This window comes from Triticum aestivum, chromosome 1D (assembly GCF_018294505.1).
Source record: "Triticum aestivum cultivar Chinese Spring chromosome 1D, IWGSC CS RefSeq v2.1, whole genome shotgun sequence".
NCBI lineage: Eukaryota > Viridiplantae > Streptophyta > Magnoliopsida > Poales > Poaceae > Triticum > Triticum aestivum.
In genome coordinates, this window is record NC_057796.1 from 4,239,664 (window position 1) to 4,261,452 (window position 21,789).

The 21,789-nt window shown below is 47.3% G+C and overlaps 1 protein-coding gene across 1 annotated transcript; it reads right to left on the minus strand.

The window, feature by feature from the left end:
- Positions 1-1,355: 1,355 nt before the first annotated feature.
- LOC123183463 (uncharacterized) lies at positions 1,356-5,934 on the minus strand. Its single transcript, XM_044596270.1, has 2 exons — positions 5,599-5,934; positions 1,356-2,072 (listed from the first exon to the last, which is right to left on the minus strand). Exons 1-2 carry the CDS (start codon positions 5,932-5,934, stop codon positions 1,356-1,358), a joined length of 1,053 nt encoding a protein of 350 aa, XP_044452205.1.
- Positions 5,935-21,789: the final 15,855 nt, after the last annotated feature.

The following is a 21,789-nucleotide window of genomic DNA, read 5'->3' on the forward strand; positions in this document are numbered from 1 at the left end:
TTTGTTCTCCGCTATTAGTGACTTTGGAGTGACTCTTTGTTGCATGTTGAGGGATAGTTATATGATCCAATTATGTTATTATTGTTGAGAGAACTTGCACTACTGAAAGTATGAACTCTAGGCCTTGTTTCGAAGCATAGCAATATTTTCAGATTACAAATACTCATATTTATCATCCATATTGCACTTGTATCACCATCTCTTCGGCGAACTAGTGCACCTATACAATTTATCATTGTATTGAGTGTGTTGGGGACACAAGAGACTCTTTGTTATTTGGTTGCAGGGTTGCTTGAGAGAGACCATCTTCATCCTACGCCTCCCACGGATTGATAAACCTTAGGTCATCCACTTGAGGAAAATTTGCTACTGTCCTACAAACCTCTGCACTTGGAGGCCCAACAACATCTACAAGAAGAAGGTTGCGTAGTAGACATCAGTGGGGGGGACTATTGAGGGCGCGGCTCGAGATGCTCTAAGCATTTTATTGTTTTCTCTCCTCCAGTTTGCTTGAAGTCGTATATTATTGGTAGATGGGACCAGATGATTGTTTTGACTGCACAAATGGCATGTAATTGTATAACCCCGATAAGCCCCGAACATTCGGCTTTTAAGCATTTCGTCCCGAACAATTTTCCATGGCAACTTTAGTTGATGAGCGGTGGCAACTGTTGTTTACACATGGCAACTTTGTCCCATTTCGTTTTTTTTTCAGAAAATTGCCATGTTTTACCAATCTCACGTAAACCAAAGTTTCCATGAAGAGTGTTCGGGTTGCCATGCTAAACTCCCAAACTTTCGGGAGCTATCATTACCGTAATTGTATCTTGCAGCACCCTTTATCAGTACTATGTTTTTCACCATTCTTTTCTTTTTTGGAAAGCAATATTTTTTACCCTTCTTAATACAAATGAAAGCATCAATCACTACTCTTAGTTAAAAAAATGTTGACGGTGGTTTTGGTGTGTTATGTGCGTCCATACCATGAGGTCGCGGTGGGGGGAGGAGAAGGGGATTCTTAGAGCATCCCAACAGCCGCCCAACGTGCGGCGCGCTAAAAATCAGTTTGCAGCACACCGATCTTCTGCTTTGGCGCGGCGAGGAGCGCTGGCTCTAGCGGTCACGGTAAATTTAGCGCACGCGCGTAGCTCCAGCAGGCGCGCTAAAATGCAGTGCGCACTTTCGCACAAACACACTGGACTTCGGTGCATATGCATAGATAGATAGGTAGAAACGAAATATAGAAATTTCACAATGCGTACATAGTTTATCATAGATAGATAAAAGAACTATGGTGCAACTAGATAAATAAAAACTACGGTGCAACTAGATAAAAACTACGGTGCTACTAGAACCTACTCTGAGTCGTCCACATCGTCATCTAGGCTGGTCTTGTCCGAGGTATCGAGCCACACGTCATCCCAACGATCATCGTCTGACGAGAAGAACGACTTTCCACCGGCGTTAACGGGATCGCACTGTGATATGGCCAGTGCCTTCCGCCGACGCCTGTCAGCCCACTCCACGCGGCGCCTTGCCGTCCTCTCCGCCCAGAAAGCGTTCTCATTGGCGACGTCCTCCGGGTGGCGCCGGCGCCACTTCTCCGTGGCTCGCTCGTCCTCCTCGGCGATGAGGAGGCAGCGCTCCTGCCGATGGTGTTCCTCACGATCCTGGTCTGTTGTAAGACGGGGCAGCGGGGCGACGGCCTGCGTCTGCTCGCGCGTGTAGACGTCGTGGAAATTCATCTGCCCGCAAGGGCTCTCTAGGCGCCACGCCGCCGCGTCGTACGCGCGGGCGGCCTGGTGCGCGTTCTCGAACGTGCCGAGGCCGTGGCGGACGTTGCCAGATCGGATCTTCGCGTAGTAGGCGCCGGAGGGGCGCTCGCGGACGCCGCGGTAGCCCGAAGATCCCCGGCGGCGCGGCGACATGGTGGCGTGGTGGTGGCGGGGCGAGGAAGCGGCAGAGGCGGCGGGGAGAGCGCGCGTGGCAGTGGGGAGGCCGCGTGATGAGGGCCCCAATTTATACGCGCGCCGGAAGCGGTTCGCCAAATCTAACGCGCGGTCGCCTGCTTTCTCCCGCCCATGCGCAATCGTTTCCCGCACACGTTAGTTTTCTGTCTCCGTTGGAGCGCGGGAAAACATCCCGCGCGCACTAAAGTGCCAGTTAAAGATGCACGCATCTTTTGGCGTCGCTGTTGGAGATGCTCTTACTAATGCAACAATCACGCGCAACCAGAGAACATGGTTATGTGGCACACTCGATAGACATCCTTTAAATCTGAACGCTCCCTACAAATAGGGAGCTGTCAGCGCTCCCGCCTCCCTTCACCAGGTAAACCCCGCTGGTCAGCGTGAGGTCACCTTGTGCACAGTAGGTCACTGAATATTCTACTGGAACTATGAAGGCACTAAATGATTTTTCTGTTGTTTCGAGCTAATGTTAATTTTCTCGACAACTTGGTATCCTTGTTGGTATAAAAACAGCTCGGCAGAAGATAAGTTTTATAATCTGTATATATATTCAAGTTGTGTATATATGATGCATACTAAAGCTTTGATCATATATATAGTATATATTTCAAATTTTATGGTATAATATTCTTTATAGGATGTGCAAATTGAAAACTACATTTATTAAATTGCACGTACGATAACATTAATTAACACCTTTTGATTTCAGATTCTGATTCCAACTTGTTTGTTTTTTCTCACCATGAGTCCATGACAACCCCCAATCTCCTCCTTATCCTTCGAATGTGTTCATTTGTCTTCTCCTCCTCTTGCGTTGGCCTTTTGTGTCTTTAGGGTGATTTGACTCAGATGTTATCTCGATTGTGATTGGCGAACTTTGCATTGGCATCTCTATCACACCACTCCTGCCCATGCGCCGCTAGCAACTTTCTATCATCCTGTCGTTTGGCTTAATATTGTCAATAAATCACGTGCAACTAGAACTGCACAAAGTATGGAACATGTTCATGCCAATAAATAGCTGCACTTAAATCATATGGGCCACCAAATTACACACACGCGTTGCAATAAATAACCCTAGACTAAATAAAGCTAGAGAGTATCTTGACCTTGAACTCCCTAAAGAGTAAACAATTATTGGCTTCATCGAATTCCTTATTTAACCACTACAAGGAAAATGGTCTCATGTGACAATTCTTGTTTTTTTACAGAATGTCGGGTTTTGTCATAGACATATCCGTTATAGCTATGTAGCACAACTTGTGACCAGTAAGTGTGTCGAACCCATGAGAGTGACGCGTAAGTAACTACCAACCCCGTATGTCACGTACGCATCTACATTCGTACCCAAACAAGAGTTTGGAAATAGTATAATATATTAGTTGCTTAGGAAACAGTAATAAAGGGGGCTTTATCTAGACTACGAACAAGGTGGTAAAAATAATAAATTAAAGGTATTGGCCTAGTAAGGATGACGCTTGAGTAATATCAGACCTAGGGGTTTGAGACTCATCACTACTACATAATTGTGCAAGAGCACAATTCTAGGTTAGGATCACTAAGCCACCTTGTATTGTTTTTATAAGTGGGTGGAACCAATTACATATACATTCATACATGTAGAAGCCACATATTAAATACACCACCACTGTTTCGCCCCACATTCATGTTACAACAAGAATGATTAAGGGTCTCCCCGTGGACACCGCTATTGGAAGGTCTCCATCATTCGCCTATCAATTGGTTAGGAAGGAGGTAGCTTCAGTCACCACAATACTTCCTCAACCCACCATTGCAATGCTAGTAATATCCTTCCATCCATAAACAAAAATATTGACACTACGAGAAAAGGACACATCCATGACATTATGGCCCGAATGAAAATATTTTCTGTCACGGAAGTGACACTTCCATGAAGATAATTGTGGGGAAAACAGGTATCATCATGAAGGTGGCTGGCACCTACTTCTGTGACCAAAATGGGGTTTTCTTCTTGGGCGGGCCGGAGGTGCACCGGCATGACGTTCTTTGTGCCGTCCATGAGAAAAAAATTGTGGTAGAAGTGAGGGCGAGAACTTTTTGCGAATTTCTCCGTATATGGTGGATGGTTGGACCTGAGCAATACAGGCGTGGTTTGCACGTTTCTCTCGTACAGGCATGTGTGAACCCAAGCAAGCCCTTCGCATTACTGAACCCGAGCGACCGTGCCCTCGCATTACTGAGCCCGAGCAATAGACCCTTGCGCAATACTTAGAGTTGACCTAGCCAGTTGGCTCTCGGTGTACAATCCCCTTTTGTTGCCGCGCGGCTAAGCCCACTCCATCCAGTAGAGCTTGGATGAACAGGTATCTGTGGAGGTCAGGCCATAGGCAGTAGGTACTGGATGAACAGGACCCCAAGGACGCCGTTTCGCGGTATGCCATACCCCAGCTGGTTCGTGGTCGATGAAAAGGACCCCCTGGTGGCTGTAGGTAGTTGGCGCTGTATGAACTGGACCCCGTTTCTTGCTACGCCACACACCACCCGATGAACATGACCCCGTTTCGGCCATAGAGGGTTAGCGCTGGATGAACATAACTCCGTTTTGGTCGTTCTGCAGTACGCCACACCCCGGCCGGTGGGGGGTGTTAGAAAACATTTGAGGCCATCTGTGATGCCCGGATAATTAAGCTACAGTAATTCCCTAGTAATGATGCCACGTCATCTCTATCACTGGAGGTAATCTCGGGTTAGTTCAAAACCGATTCAAATCCAAAATTTAATTAAAGGCAAACAACAAAAGTTTTCAAACATTAAAAATAAAATGTTCGAGTTATCCCAAATAATGCAAAGGTAATTGTGGTGAAGAAACCCCACTTTTATAAAATACTTAACGACTCTAAAATAATTAAAATAGTAGGTAAAACGATTAAGTAAATATCTTTTATAGTTAATATAATATTAAACTAATTTAATTTGGCACTAAAAACTTTCTATGGCACTGGTCTAACATGTTATGCTAATCTAGGTGCTAAAGATGTGTTTTACAAAACTAAAATAATTAGATCCTAAAATATAAACAGAAAAAGAAAAGTAAAACAAAAAACAAAGAAAAAATAAAAAGAATGAAGCAAGACCCCCTTCCCTGGGCCGTTCGGCCCAACAGGGCTACCAAGCCCCCTGGCCCTCCCACCCGCCTTCCTTATCCATCCTTCCCCGAAACCCTAGCCACCAACCGCCCCCACTTTCCCCCACCCACTCGCTCACTCCCCCCTTCCCCCCGATCCAATTCTGGATCGGGATCGGGCTTTGCCGCCGCCCGCCGTCGCCGAGGACCGCTTCACCATCGCCACCCGCCGTCGTCGACCACCATCGTCGCACGAGGACCCGAAGCCGCCTGACGCTGCCCCGCCGTCGCCGCGTCCCCGTCCTCCTCCCCGCCGAACTGCGCCTGCCTCCCCGACGGCGCGACGACGCCTCGTCCCCGTCCTCCTCCACAAAGGTCGCCCCCGAGCCTCGCCGCCCCGCTTCTCTCCAACGTCGGTGAGGCCACCTCCGGCCTCCACTCCCTCCTCCCTTCCCCGCACCACCCCGCTCCGATCGCCGCTTCCCTGCCACTGGCCTCGCCCGGCCGCCCACGGCCACCCACCCGGACCCGCTTTCCCCTGCTCCTCCCTGCTGCGTCGCGGCCTCCGAGCCTCTCCATCACGCCCAGCGCGTGCCCCGCCTGCTGCCGCTGTCGCTCCGGCCGGCGGCCGCCTCTTCCCGCGACCGCGCGCGCCGCTCGGCCCCTTGGCCTCGCCCCATGCCCCGCATCGTGGCCGGCCCGCGCCTCGTAGACCGTGCACTGCTCGCGCGCCCGCCCATGGCCTCGTCGTCGTCGCCTGCTACTCACCCGGTCAAGCGTGGTGCGCCCTCGCAACCGTCCATGTGCCTTCGCCCGCCCCCAGTGCCCGTCGCGCCCCCCCCCTCCGCCGCCTCCCATGGCCCTGGCCGCCGGCGCCGGCGTGCGCTGTGCATGCCCAGCGCCCCTCGGGCATGCGCCCGTTCGGGTCGTGCCCGTTAGCCCGCCCCGCTATGGCCCTGGCCAATGATAGCCAGGACACACCCACGGAACGTTAATAAAATAAAATAAAAATGAATGAATTAATTAATTAGTGAATTAATCATGTTTAATTAATCTAATTAACTAGTTAGTTTAATTAAACAATAATTAGATTAGCTAAATCCTAGTTAATCTAAACAGAGTATGACAGGTGGGTCCCGCACGTCGGTTTGACCCAGTCAACGCCCTGTTGACTGCTGACGTCATGGTGATGTCAGCATACACTATTCTGGATAATGTTGATTTAAAATAATTAAGTAAAATCTAAAAATGATTAAATCTTTTAAAATTAATAGAAAATAAACCGTAGCTCGGATGGAAAAACTTTGTACATGAAAGTTGCTCAGCTCGACGAGACGAAGCCGGTTGCGCAGCCCGTTCGTCCGCCACACATACCTAGCATAGCGAACACGCAACTTTCCCCTTGGTTCATCGGTCCGAAAACGCGAAACACCGAGGATACTTTCCCAGATGTTTTCCCCCTTCGTTGGTGTCACCTCCTACCGCGTTAGGCACACCTAGCGCCGCGCATTGTCATGTCATGCACCGTCACGCATATGTTTGCTTTATATTTATTGTTTCTTCCCCCTCTTCTCTCGCTAGACACCGAGACCGACGCCGCTGCTACCCAGTATGACTACGGTGTTGATGACCCCTCCTTCTCGGCGGAGCTTCCAGGCAAGCCCCCCCCTTGATCACCAGATATCACCAATTCTTCTCTATACTGTTTGCATTAGAGTAGTGTAACATGTTACTGCTTTCGGTTAATCCTATTCTGCTGCATAGCCTGTCTTTGCTACTACTGTTGTTACCTTTACCTGCAATCCTAAATGCTTAGTATAGGATGCTAGTATTCCATCAGTGCCCTACATCTTGTCTGTCTGCCATGCTATACTACCAGGTCGTGATCACTTGGGAGGTGATCGCAGGTATATACTTATATACATATACATGATACAAGTGGTGACTAAAGACGGGTCGGCTCGTAGAGTACCCGCGAGTGATTCATGGATTGGGACCGAAAGGAAGTTTGTCCCGACGGCCCTCTGAACGAACCTTTGTGGCGGAACGGCAGGGCAGGTTGAGATCGCCTAGGTGAGAGGTGGGCCTGGCCCTGGTCGGCGTCCGCGGTTACTTTAAAATAACACGCTTAACGAGTTCTTGGTATTTGATCTGAGTCTGGCCACTGGCCTTTACGCACTAACCAACTACGCGGGAACAGTTATGGGCACTCGACGTCGTGGTATCAGCCGAAGCCTTCTTGACGTCAGCGACTGAGCGGCGCGCTCCGGATTGGACCGTAAGCCTGCGCTTGTATTAAGGGGGCTAGGTTTGCTTTCGGCCGCGTTCGCAACGTGCAGGTGAGCAATGGGCGATGGGCCCAGACCCCTGCGCGCATAGATTTAGACCGGCGTGCTGACCTCTCTGTTGTGCCTAGGTGGGGCTGCGACGTGTTGATCTTCCGAGGCCGGGCATGACCCAGGAAAGTGTGTCCGGCCAAAGGGGATCGAGCATGTTGGGTTATGTAGTGCACCCCTGGAGGGAAGTTAATCTATTCAAATAGCCGTGATCTTCGGTAATAGGACGACTTGGAGTTGTACCTTGACCTTATGACAACTAGAACCGAATACTTAATAAAATACACCCTTTCAAGTGCCAGATACAACCCGGTGATCGCTCTCTCACAGGGCGACGAGGGAAGGATCGCCGGGTAGGGTTATGCTATGCGATGCTACTTGGAGAACTTACCATATACTCTCTTCTACATGCTGCAAGATGGAGGCTGCCAGAAGCTTAGTCTTCGACATGACTAGCTATCCCCCTTTTATTTTGGCATTCTGCAGTTCAGTCCACCGATATAGCCCCTTTACACAGATATCCATGCATATGTAGAGTAGATCCTTACTTGCGAGTACTTTGGATGAGTACTCACGGTTCCTTTTCTCCCTCTTTCCCCCCTTTCTACTTTCCCCGGTTGTCGCAACCAGATGCTGGAGCGCCGGAGCCAGACGCCACCGTCGACGACGACCCCTACTACACCAAGGGTGCCTACTACTTCGTCCAGGCTGCCGACGACGACCAGGAATAATTTAGGAGGATCCCAGGCAGGAGGCCTGCGCCTCTTTCGATCTGTATCCCAGTTTGTGCTCGCCATCTTATGGCAACTTGTTTAACTTATGTATGTACTCAGATATTGTTGCTTCCGCTGACTCATATATGATCGAGCTCTTGTATTTGAGCCCTCGAGGCCCCTGGCTTGTAATATGATGCTTGTATGACTTATTTTATTTTTAGAGTTGTGTTGTGATATCCTCCCGTGAGTCTCTGATCTTGATCGTACACGTTTGCGTGTATGATTAGTGTACGATTCAATCGGGGGTGTCATAAGTTGGTATCAGAGCCGACTGCATGTAGGAATCCCCCTTCCACACTCCTTGTCCTAAGTTGAGTCTAGTCGATGAAAACTGTTTTACTAACATGGCCGTGCGGCCCATGGGCCCACGTCGCCATTGGGTGGTATTAGGATGTTTTATTCCTCGTCTATAATCTGGGACTCTGACCTCTCTTCTACTCGGGTTAAATGAATTTTGCTAAATCTAACATTAGGATCTCGTGGCCACTTTCACCCGGAGAGCCACTTATTACAGATGATCGCCTGCTCCACCAGAAGATTCATAAGATACTCTGCGATGTTCTCTCGATACTTTGTGCCATCGCTTTTGCAATTCCCTTCCATCGATAAACCCCTATGGATAACCACGTACACTTGCCGTTCATACAATCATACCCCGTTGATCTTGTTATTACAAGATACCCTGCAATTCCCTCTAATGTTTTGAGACTACTTTGTTCATGTGTTTCACAAAGGACTTCGAAATACTATTCGATCTTCCAAAAATCCTCAGCAGCTTAATGCTCTGGAAATTCTTGCTTCCTTGCATTATGTTTAATCCCATAAGTATAGTAATCTTATTGGCATCCTTGGTCACTATCATTTCAAGTCCCTTGATTTAATATGTTGTGAATGCACGCAATCATCGGTTGATCCTTTTAAATTATCTTTCCGGCTTAGACGCCATTTTAAACATGAGCTGGATCTCGACCAATCAAATTGCCATCGATTGTACCCCTAAGGCTATTCAACTTATCCATCCACAATCAGAGCATTGCTTCTGATCCCTTGTCTTGGAATTCATAAATCCTTTGCATTTGAGCTTTGAGTTAGTCAGTTGTTTCTATAATCTGATCTCCTTGCATTCTTTCTTCCTCTGGTTGAGTACCGATGCTCATATCAGATCCTTTGTGAACCACCAGACCCTTTGTCGGATTTTATCTGACAACGTCCTTCATATTCAATAAGCCTGTGAGCCTTTCCTCGGATACATAATGCCTTTGGTAAATTGTATCCTCTGCTTTCTCAAGCACGCTCTACTAACGAGCTTGTGTTATTTACTCTTGGAATTTGTGGTATATGCTCCTAAGATGCCCCGATCGGTTGAACCTATGCCTTACCCAGAACCATATGAACCCGAAAGTTTTTGCGAGTCATACTCTTCTGTTGCTCTGCCAAATAAAATTTCGACACTGCAACTTTTTCGAAAACGAGAAGTGAAGAAAGGTTATGCATTGTAGAAGTGGGAGTCGACCTTGAACCTTTGAGTTCACTCCCACGGACACGATGTGGAACTTATCATGAAAGCTTCTTGTAAGAATATTTAATCATTTGAATAATTCTTCCGGTATCATAAATTGGATCCCTTGTAGTTATGGTTTTGACCATGCTAACCTTATTCAATATATCTGAATGGAAACCATTCCATTGCCTCGTCTATTCTGACAAGATTAAAGTATCTGCTATCGCAAGTCAATGCTCCAATTCAGTTTCTATCCCGATTTGCCTTCGAGTATACCCTCTGGTATCTCGAGAATATCACGGAACTACATAACTTGTTATGAGTTCTTCATCAACTATTATTCTCGCCGATTCCAATCCACCCCGGGTTCCGAGTTAATAGTCACTCGAGAACACCGATAAGTGAATCAATTCCGCACTCTGATTCAATAACTCTACGTAATTTTTGTTGCTTACGAGCTAATAATCATTTAAGTCATTCCTAGCCTGATCGGCTATATCATTAGCGTGCTAAATTTTTAGCTATGCTATCTGGTCCTTCCCGGAGCATAATTTTCGACGATGAGCTAAGCTTACGTCGACTTTCTTCATCATATCATTTCGCCTTGAACAGCAAGCTTGATTTTGAGTATGTGACGTACTTGTGTTTCCAATAACCTTTCGCTTCATCATTCCTTTGACTTGATGTCATCGCCGATCGATTACACCTTCAAGAAATCTCTCGACAATTGTGTCATGATCATCATCAACATTTTGAGCTCTTCGAGGATATCAATAGAATTCATGCTGGGAAATACCATCCTTTCTAGTTTCCCTGGTTGTCGCAACCAGATGCTGGAGCCCAGGAGCCAGACGCCACCGTCGACGATGACCCCTACTACACCGAGGGTGCCTACTACGTGTAGGCCGCTGCCGACGACCAGGAGTAGTTTAGGAGGATCCCAGGTAGGAGGCCTGCGCCTCTTTCGATTTGTATCCCAGTTTGTGCTCGCCATCTTATGGCAACTTGTTTAACTTATGTCTGTACTCAGATATTGTTGCTTCCGCTGACTCGTCTATGATCGAGCTCTTGTATTCGAGCCCTCGAGGCCCATAGCTTGTAATATGATGCTTGTATGACTTATTTTATTTTTAGAGTTGTGTTGTGATATCTTTCCGTGAGTCTCTGATCTTGATCGTACACGTTTGCGTGTATGATTACTGTACGACTGAATCGGGGGCGTCACAGCATCATTGATCTTTTAAGGACCAAGCAATCACACGAGCACGACACCAAGATTTGTTAACGAGATTCACCGATATGGCTACATCTCCGGGGCGTAACTATGGGCGCTCCTCCCCATGACATCGCTACAATACCGCAACCCAGTCGCCCTAGACAGCGGCACATGCCGCCGGCTTCCCCTGCGTTCCTGTGCTATTATGTTGGCATAGTTTAGATCGTGTGTCTATCCTCGCTATATATAAGAGGCCTAGAATACAAGTGTCCTAGTAGGATACGACTCCATATCCTATCTAAACACAATACTACTCAGAGTCCAACTGTAACCTAACTTGTACACAATGTTCGACACAACTCTAACAAACTCCACTTTGGCGAATATTCTTTATCACCTTGAATTCGTCAATGCGTCAAACTTCCATTTACATTGGACTTGAGCTTATCCCATGAGTACGACTGCTACTCCAAAGACTCTATATGACTCCACCTGCAACTTGTAGTCCTTTCTTTTCTTGATCACAGTCAACGCTCTAGTCTGTACTCCCAACTTCCAGAGTATCCGTCCAACGCCGTCACACACTGATCACTGACCTGCGTGAAAGTGAACAACTCACATATTGGGTGTCACACATAAGAGTTACCTGAACTCAACATTACCACTCCTTTCTTGACCGCCTTTCCGAAACTTGAAAGAATTTCACTGTTGCTTGTAGTCATCCCGAGTCAAATTCGTAATTGTCTCACCACATGTATGACCACCGGAGACCTGGACCGTCTCCATGTCCCATGCATACCGCACGCCTCGTCTCTATTACCGCGTCCAGCCTCCGCTGTCCCGGTGGCGTCTCAAGGGTCGCGAACCCACACCACTCAACCCCCACTGCAGAGTACCACCAATCGTCACCGACCGATGACGAGTTTCACGCTTTCATCGGACCACTGGGCTTCAGTCCGAACTACGTGTCCCTTGCTTTTTCCCGCTGAATAGGCTTCGACTCTCTGTCGACTTACGCCGTAGCCCCTCAATCAGCACCGTGTGAAGTCTTCCAGACTGCAGCTCCACCTTCAACATGACTCCATGGTAGATGATCAGTCCACCCCTTGTGTCCCGTCGACTTCAAGCTTCGTGTGTACACCACCTTCAATCTTCCTCCACGCCATAGTCTTGTCGAAGCCACACAACCCCTTCGGGCCTGCACCACGTGTTTTCATGCTCAGAAGTTGGTCACCATCAGCATCACGTTCCTATGTCGTCTTCGCTGACCCTACCACCGTCTTTCATACCAACCGACATCCATGTCGATTCGTCAGATTGTCTTGTCCGACCCAGCCGAACATATCCGACTGCAACCATGCTCCACCCTGCACCATAACCGCGCGCACATCTGTGCATGTCTTAGACGCCATGTGTATGCATGATCTTCACGATGCACTTCCAGGCTCCTCTGAACCAAATATGCATGTCGCCAATCTGCTAAACTCCTGGTAAAACACCGTACGTCAATTAGCACTGCGTCAGAAAACTGCTTCCATGGAAGCTCTCGTGACTTTACCAAGTGTGCCAGACTGCCCTTTTTTTTCTCAAACAAATCTCCGGCTGACTATTAGCACAACGCATCAAGGCACTCACGGCCTCGACAGCTCTCTTGCGCGACGCACATGGGCCTCGGGCTCACGTGCTCCACCTCCTGCCAGGCCACCGTTTCGCTCCAGCTAGTTGGCTCGTGATGAATAGGACTCTGTTCCCCATTTCTGCGTACCCCCACCGTCCTAAGCAATCGTCCTTATATAAGCGAGTGCAGACAACGTACACGATGCAGCGTGCATGTACGTATGTGTACACGATGTAGATGAGACTGTGTGACCTGGTACGTGGGGGAGTATATGTAGTGCACGCACTTTTATTGATAAAGGCTGGATTATATTTACTCAAAATAAAGCATCAAGGAGATACAAATACAATGATTGCGCACCTGACCTCTGCATAGCTAAGGTGCACACAGCCAACACCAGCACACACATAAACACGCCGGCAAATAGCAAAGTCATATAAGAACAAAGCTATGCCTAAGCGTGAAAAAAGAAAAAAGCTATGCCTAAACCCTAGACCATAGCTAAGGGGAGTATATGTAGTGCGCGCACTGGGCGAGACGAAACGAGACCGGCCGCCACTAGGTTTGATAATGCATATGCGTGCTGCAATATTTTAGTCGGTGAAACTATGGACGGTCATTTCATAGTTATCGATCACCTAGTGAACACTATCCCAACTGGAATTTCTACTTCACGAACGTGACGCGACATGCTGTCAAAACGTGTCCATGGAGATGTACAAAGCCAGTCTTGGCTGCGAGACCGGCACGAACAACCCCCTCGTTAACTTCATGATGAGCAGATTCCTTGGTCCGGGTGGTGGGATCGACGTGGTGCTACCTTGTCGATGGCATGAGGAATGCCAGAGGGAAGGTTGTGTCCGAATATCTACCACTGGACATGGATAGATTCTGGTAAGTAAGCAACCTGAAAGCAGCAATGCCTTGTCGACCGTCTCGTCGCGCCCACAAATATAAGATGTTATGTCATAGTTTGCTTGGTTGTCTGTAGAGCAATATAGATACTAACCTTTAGCCTGTGACGAAACTTATGAACCAAGTAGGAGAGGATGCTTTACTTGTGGTATCAAATCAGGCCCATGTCTTTTGATCTGGTATCCACTGAAGGCCATACGCATATATTATCTTGGAGGACCAACATATTGAGGGAAAGAGGATGCACTCACTCGATTTTCAGTGGCACGCATAATGCGGATGAGTGGTACACTAGAGATCCAATTCCACAACTTCTCTATAGTAGTAAGTATGACAGTAACGGCTGCCCCATGGAAAAGAGATTGACAGGGACACGTTTCCTGCATCCTGGAATAGCCTGAACCTTTTCCCTCTATAACTGATGGGTCATCTCTAGGTTGAGAAAATACTCACTCATCTTTACTCAAATTTAACTTTGAGTGGTCATTTAAGCCAACATTCAGTGGATATGAAACCTACTCATAGCATGTCAAATGTGCTATATTAGCCGGTACATATGTGCGCCTATATTAGCATGTCAAACCTAGTTGGAGCCCAAATAAGTTCAGAGGTATATCTCTGTATGATGAAATTCATCTTTCCATGAGACACCTCCCATCAGACATTGCTATGGACATCATTATTATGGGTTGCTGGGGTATCTGGATGAGTAGAAATGACAAAATTTTCAGGAGAGCTGCCTCATCCGTGAACACTTGGAAGCACTATTTGAAAGAAGGACTTCAAGCTACAGAGCTCAGAGCCAAACCATCAAAGGCAGAGAGGATCAGAATTTGGATAGAACAGAACACTTAATTTAATAATGGGGATTCCTAGAGCTGGCATTGGTTGACATGTACTATATTTTGTATTTGTATTGTTCCTTTTAATTAATGAAAATATACCGTAGAGCAATTGTTCTACGGTTTCGGCTCAAAAAAAAAAAACTGGAGCCGAATTCATCTACTCCTATCAGCGGGTACGTACGTGCGCCTATAAAAATACAAGATCAAGCACGTCCATACGAAAACCATCGAGTCCCGGCCACAGCGACATCGACATCGATAGACACTTTCACGCCCTGGTCAGATCGCCGTGTCATCATGATGGAGAGCGCAGCAACACCGTCTGCCTCCAGCATGGAGAGGCAGAGCGTCGAGACGTCGTTGGAGAAATCCTTGGTCGACATCAAGACGTCGTCGGCAAAACTGTCGGCCGGCATGGAGAGAGCTACCAGGTACTTCTATGCTCTCGACAAGGTCGACGCCTGGGGTGCTGCGTGCTTGGGGCTGGAGCCGGACGCCGCAGAATGCACTAGCGCACAGGCGGCGCTTCTCAAGTGCATAACCGATCGGTTCACCTGCAACATGGAGGAACCGCACCCGCTGGGGAACTCCAGCTGATTCATCCATGCCGGCTGGCCTGATTATTAGCTAATTACTTAGCGCACTATGTCTAATTTCATTATGGATACTATCTTAGGTAGATTAGTTTTGAGTTTATATGATGTACTACGTAGTAACTACTTTAAGATTCGTGTTATTTGTTTTCGGTACACTTGTCTTACTCTTGTAAGCAGTTTAATTGTTCAAACTTTTTACATGAATTTTTCAAAAATATACATAGTAGGAACAGATTTCTTCCAGTGTATTTCTAAATAGTGAGTGTTGGAAATATTAGCACTTTTCTGATTAGACTAATCCACGAGTAAACAGTAAGCATGACATAAACGGTATGGATCTCATAACGATACCTAAGCATACTAGCACGTACAGAACATAGAATCGAACCATTTATGAGCAGCACATATACGACTAGCACATGAACAAGTGAACTAGGGATGAACAGATCATACCCTCCGGTTGGCCAGGCCAACGCGGCGGCGGCAGCAGCAGCCTCGTCGTCGTCCGTTGCCTTCTTCTTCTTGGCAGCGGCATCGTTGGCCATGGTGTCGATGCAGGGAAAGTAGTGGAAGCAGAGGCGGACGGAGACGGATCGGGAGCAGTCGCGTCGAGACGCTCCCCAAAAACCTTATTGTCGTTCTCCCGGGCAGGATCTCGAACGACAGGGTTCCGGGGGCACCTGCTCTCCCGACCAACTGTGCACGCGGTCGTCGGGATGGGGTCGCCGGAGGCAGCACAGAGTGAGGAACAGTAGATGACGGCTAGGTTACGCGAGAGGGAGTGAGTGAACCGAACTAGGTCACTCCATTGTCTAGCCTTCTTATATAGTCCGTCGGGTAGAAAGTCGTGGGCCTGAGCAAAGGCCCACGACCGAGACGACGCACTCCCGGGAAGGGAGCCGTCGTTCCGGGAGAAGGGTCGCACACCCGCGAACGGAGTCGACGAACACAAGCCAGCCCACTGTCCAACTTCTCGGACAGTGGCCCACCTGTTAGCGACTCGTTAATTAATCCTTGATTAATTAATTCGTTCCTGAGCGGCAAATATAAGCTCCGGCTCGGCTCATTTTCGCAATACGCGGCGCGCGCGCGTCGCGTCGTGTTGTGACGAGGCGGGCGGCGGAGGAGGAGCGCGCGTGTACCATTCCTCTTCCAAAGCTCTCAATGGCAAGTGGTAGAGCAGCCCTTATAAAGGGGTATCAACTCTCCTCTCATACATAGGCCTCAAGATTAACCTGGAATCATTGTTCATATGGGCCTAATGCCCATCTATGATTCAACAATCCCCCACCAGATCTCGAGGCACATAAGTTTGTCAACTGTTCCAAACAATGTTTTAAAAATTTCAGTGGAGACTGTTAAGTTGAACTTCCACCTAGAGCAATAGGATTAGACTTCTTCGCAACTGAACAATGGACTATTCCTTAAATTGTCAGTTTGGCATGCAGAAGTTTTGCCTATTGTTAGCTGATACGTGGCTGCCGAAGGCTAAACCCCACGGGTGGAGCTTATTAGTCATACTCCGTACCTTCTCATGAGCTTCCTAAAGATTGCCCAATCTCATAGACCGTGACCAGTAGTCGGGCTCACATAGGTGTGTTCCTCCAAAAAATGCTCTGTAGGTTAGCATCTTGCTTACTAAGCTTTGGAACACATTAAGACAAAAGTCAGTCTGCTTTACATAATTGAGAGTATTATTGCATCTCCAATGGAGTGGGTTAATCAGGGATACTCTCCTCAGTTGACCGCTGGATTGTTTTCCCAGGTCCTAATTCACGGGATCGCCGATCACATAAGTTGGGTTACCCCCATGGCAACTTACGTGGGTCTCATACCCATCTCCCTCGATGCATTTTCTATCACAATCTGTGATAGCCCTTTCGTAAAAGGGTCTGCCAGATTTTTAGCTGTCTGGATATAATCCAACACTATCACTTCAGAGTTTCTTGATTTTCTGACAGATTTCAATCTTCTTCTTATGTGCTTTGTGGATTTCATATTGTCCTTTGAACTCCTAGCCTTAGCAATCACAGTTTGATTGTCATAGTTCATAAGGACAGCCGGGACTGGTTTATCAACCACTAGCAAATCCATCAAAAGCTCTCGAAGCCATTCTACTTCGACGCATGATGTGTCTAATGCTGTGAGTTCTGCTTCCATAGTCGATCTTGTTAGGATCGTCTGCTTGCAAGACTTCTAGGAAACAGCACCGCCACCAAGTGTGAAGACATATCTACTTGTGGCTTTCATCTCATCAGCATCAGATATCCAATTCGAATCACTATACCCCTCAAGTACCGTCGGATACCCAGAATAGTGAATTCCGTAGTTCACAGTACCTTGCAAATAGCGCATCACTCGCTCAATAGCATGCCAATGCACATCTCCCGGATTGGAAACAAACCGGCTCAGTTTGCACACAACAAATGAGATGTCAGGACGAGGCTAGGTACATTAGTGAACCAACCACTTGAGAATATCTCAATTGATCTACAGCCATGCCTTCGAACTTCTGAATCCGCACGCTAGGATCATACGGTGTTGCAGAATGTTTGCAGTCTGAATATCCAAAACGGCTCAAAATCTTCTCAACATAGTGGGATTGCAAAAGTGTAATTCCACCCTCAGTATTTCTCAGTAGCTTGATGTTCAAGATAACATCAGCCACACCCAGGTCTTTCATCTCAAAGATATGAGATAGAAAAGCCTTGACCTCCACAATGACTTTGAGGTGGGTCCCAAATATCAGTATGTCATCGACATACAGACACAATATAACTCCTTCGCCCCCACCATAGCGATAGTATACACATTTGTCAGCTTCGTTAACAATAAAGCCAGCAGATGTCAGAGTAGTGTTGAACTTCTCATGCCATTGCTTAGGTGCTTGTTTCAGGCCATACAGAGATTTCACTAGCTTGCACACCTTTCTTTCCTGACCATTTACTACAAAGCCATCTGGTTGTTGTATGTAAATTTCCTCGTCTAGCTCTACGTTAAGGAAATCTGTCTTAACGTCCATCTGATGAACGAGAACACCATGCGAGGCAGCCAAAGTGAGTAACACTTGAATGGTTGTCAGTCTAGCCACAGGTGAGTAAGTGTCGAAGAAATCCTCTTCTTCTTTTTGGGTATAACCCTTGGCCACAAGCCTAGCCTTGTACATCTCAACAGTACCATCGGGCCTAAGCTTCTTCTTGAACACCCACTTACATCCCAATGGTTGACAACCATAAGGACGATCTGTGATCTCCCATGTTCCGTCAGCCAAGATGGACTCCATGTCGTTGCGGACCGCATCCTTCTAGTAGTCAGCATCCGGGGATGCATAAGCTTCTGAAATGGAACTGGGAGTTTCATCATCCACGGGGTACACGAGGAAATCATCACCAAAAGACTTTGCAGTCCTTTGTCTCTTGCTCCTTACGGGAGCTTCCTCATCATCCTCAGTGAAACTTTCATCACTTTTATGTTCATAATATTCCATCAGAATGGCAGGTTCAGGAGTCTCATCAGATTTCGGTCTAGAAGTGCTTTGCATATCTCGCATGGGGAAAATATCCTCAAAGAATGTAGCATCCCTAGACTCCATGATCGTACCGTCCTTCACGTCGTGTACTTCATATTTCACCACTAGAAATCTATAGCCAACGCTATGCTTGGCATAGCCAAGAAAAACGCAATCCACAGTCTTTGGTCCCAACTTGCGCTTTTTGGTTATTGGCACGTTGACTTTCGCCAAACAGCCCCAAGTGCGCAAGTAGGAGAGTGTAGTTCTTTTCTTTTCCCATTGCACATAGGGAGTAGTCTCATTATCCTTCGTGGGAACTTTATTCAGGACATGACATGATGTCAGTATAGCTTTCCCCCACCATGCCTTGGATAAACCCGATGTATCTAACATGGCGTTACCCAAATCAGTTAGAGGACGGTTTTTCCATTCGGCAACCCCGTTTGACTGGGGTGAATAGGGAGGCGTCCTCTCATGAATAATACCATGTTTCGCACAGAATAATTCAAACTCGTTAGAAAATTACTCTCCACCATGATCAGCCCGGACTCGTTTTATTTTCTTCTCAAGTTGGTTCTCAACTTCAGCCTTATAGATTTTAAAGTAGTGCAGAGCCTCATCCTTAGTATTTAACAAATTACACATAGCAGAATCTACTGGAATCATCAACCAGAGTCATGAAGTATTTCTTTCCACCTTTAGTCAACACACCATTCATCTCACAAAGATCTGAATGTATGAGCTCTAACGGTGCCAGGTGTCTCTCCTTCGCAGGCTTGTGAGGCCTACGAGGTTGCTTAGCTTGCACACACACATGGCACTTAGAGCCTTTGGCTAAAGTGAAACTCAGAATTAGATCCATCTTATCTAGCCGTGTCATACAACCGAAATTTATGTGACGAAGACGTGAATGCCAAACCTCAGATTCGTTCACATTAGAATAAATTTGGTTCACGGATTTATTACAGAAATCCTCTAGAGAAAGGTGGAACAAACCACCACAATCATTGAAGGAAATATGCCCTAGAGGCAATAATAAAGTTATTATTTATTTCCTTATTTCATGATAAATGTTTATTATTCATGCTAGAATTGTATTAACCGGAAACTTAGTACATGTGTGAATACATAGACAAAACAGAGTGTCCGTAGTATGCCTCTACTTGACTAGCTCGTTTATCAAAGATGGTTAGGTTTCCTAACCATAGACATGTGTTGTCATTTGATGAACGAGATCACATCATTAGGAGAATGATGTGATGGACAAGACCCATCCGTTAGCTTAGCATTATGATCGTTACAGTTTCATTGCTATTGCTTTCTTCATGACTTATACATGTTCCTCAGACTATGAGATTATGCAACTCCCGAATACCGGAGGAACACCTTGTGTGCTATCAAATGTCACAACGTAACTGGGTGATTATAAAGATGCTCTACAGGTGTCTCCGATGGTGTTTGTTGGGTTGGCATAGATCGAGATTAGGATTTGTCACTCCGTGTATCGGAGAGGTATCTCTCAGCCCTCTCGGTAATGCACATCACTATAAGCCTTGGAAGCAATGTGACTAATGAGTTAGTCACGGGATGATGCATTACGGAATGAGTAAAGAGACTTGCCGGTAACGAGATTGAACTAGGTATTGAGATACCGACGATCGAATCTCGGGTAAGTAACATACCATTGACAAAGGGAACAACATATGTTGTTATGCGGTTTGACCGATAGAGATCTTCGCAGAATATGTGGGAGCCAATATGAACGTCCATGTTCCGCTATTGGTTATTGACCGGAGATGAGTCTCAGTCATGTCTACATAGTTCTCGAACCCGTAGGGTCCGCACACTTAATGTTCAATGACGATCGGTATTATGGGTTTATGTGTTTTGATGTACTGAAGGTAGTTCGGAGATCCGGATGAGATCACGGACATGACGAGGAGTCTCTAAATGGTCGAGACATAAAGATTGATATATTGGACCATGTTATTCGGACACCGGAAGTGTTCCGGAGAGTTTCGGGTAATACCGGAGTGCCGGAGGGGTTACCGGAACCCCCGGGGGCGAATTGGGCCTTAGCAGGCTTTAGGGGAGAGAGAGAGGAAGCCACCATGGGCTGGCCGCACCCCCCTCAAGGAGTCCGAATAGGACTAGGAGGGGGCGGCGCCCCTCTCCTTCTCTCCCTTTACCTCCTTCCCCCTTCCACCAAGAGGTGGAATCCTACTAGGAGGAGGAATCTTAGTAGGACTCCCCTCTTGGGGCGCCCCAACAAGGGTCGGCCGGCCTCCCCTCCCCTCCCCTCCTTTATATGCGGGGGCAGGGGGCACCATAGCGCACACAAGTTGACAGTTGTCTTAGCAGTGCGCGGTGCCCCCTCCACAGAATTCCACCTCGGTCATATCGTTCTAGTGCTTAGGCGAAGCTCTGTGCCGGTAACTTCATCAACACCGTCACCACGCCGTCGTGCTGACGGAACTCTCTCTCGGCCTCAGCTGGATCAAGAGTCTGAGGGACGTCATCGAGCCGAACGTGTGCAGATCGCGGAGGTATCATGCGTTCGGTACTTGATCGGTTGGATCGCGAAGACGTTCGACTACATCGACCGCGTTACTTAACGCTTCCGCTTTCGGTCTACGAGGTACATGGACACACTCTCCCGCTCATTGCTATGCATCACATAGATAGATTTTGCGTGATCATAGTTAAATTTTTTGAAATACTGCGTTCCTCAACAGTGGCATCCGAGCTAGGTCTATGCGTAGATGTTATATGCACAAGTAGAACACAAAGAGTTGTGGGCGATAATAGTCATACTGCTTACCAGCATGTCATACTTTGATTCGGCGGTATTGTTGGATGAAGCGGCCCGGACCGACATTACGCGTACGCTTACGCGAGACTGGTTCTACCGACGTGCTTTGCACACAGGTGGCTGGCGGGTGTTAGTTTCTCCAACTTTAGTTGAATCGAGTGTGGCTACGTCCGGTCCTTGTTGAAGGTTAAAACAACACACTTGACGAAAAATCGTTGTGGTTTTGATGCGTAGGTAAGAACGTTTCTTGCTAAACCCGTAGCAGCCACATAAACCTTGCAACAACAAAGTAGAGGATGTCTAACTTTTTTTAAGGGCATGTTGTGATGTGGGTTCACAATTGACGGGACACGGCGCCGGTAGTCGGCCGCAGTACAACGGGGGATCTACCGGCAGAAACGGGTCCAAAGCTACTCATGTGCTTAGTAGCCAACAAGCGGTCAAGCCAACCAAGCCTCCGCCCATGCAGAGCACGGGAGGATCACTTGCATGAAGGCGTCCTGCAAGGCCAAATCATGCGTGTGTCACACCCGCAGCAATAAAGTTACGTATGGTCAAGACGTGATGATATATAAATTGTTGTATGA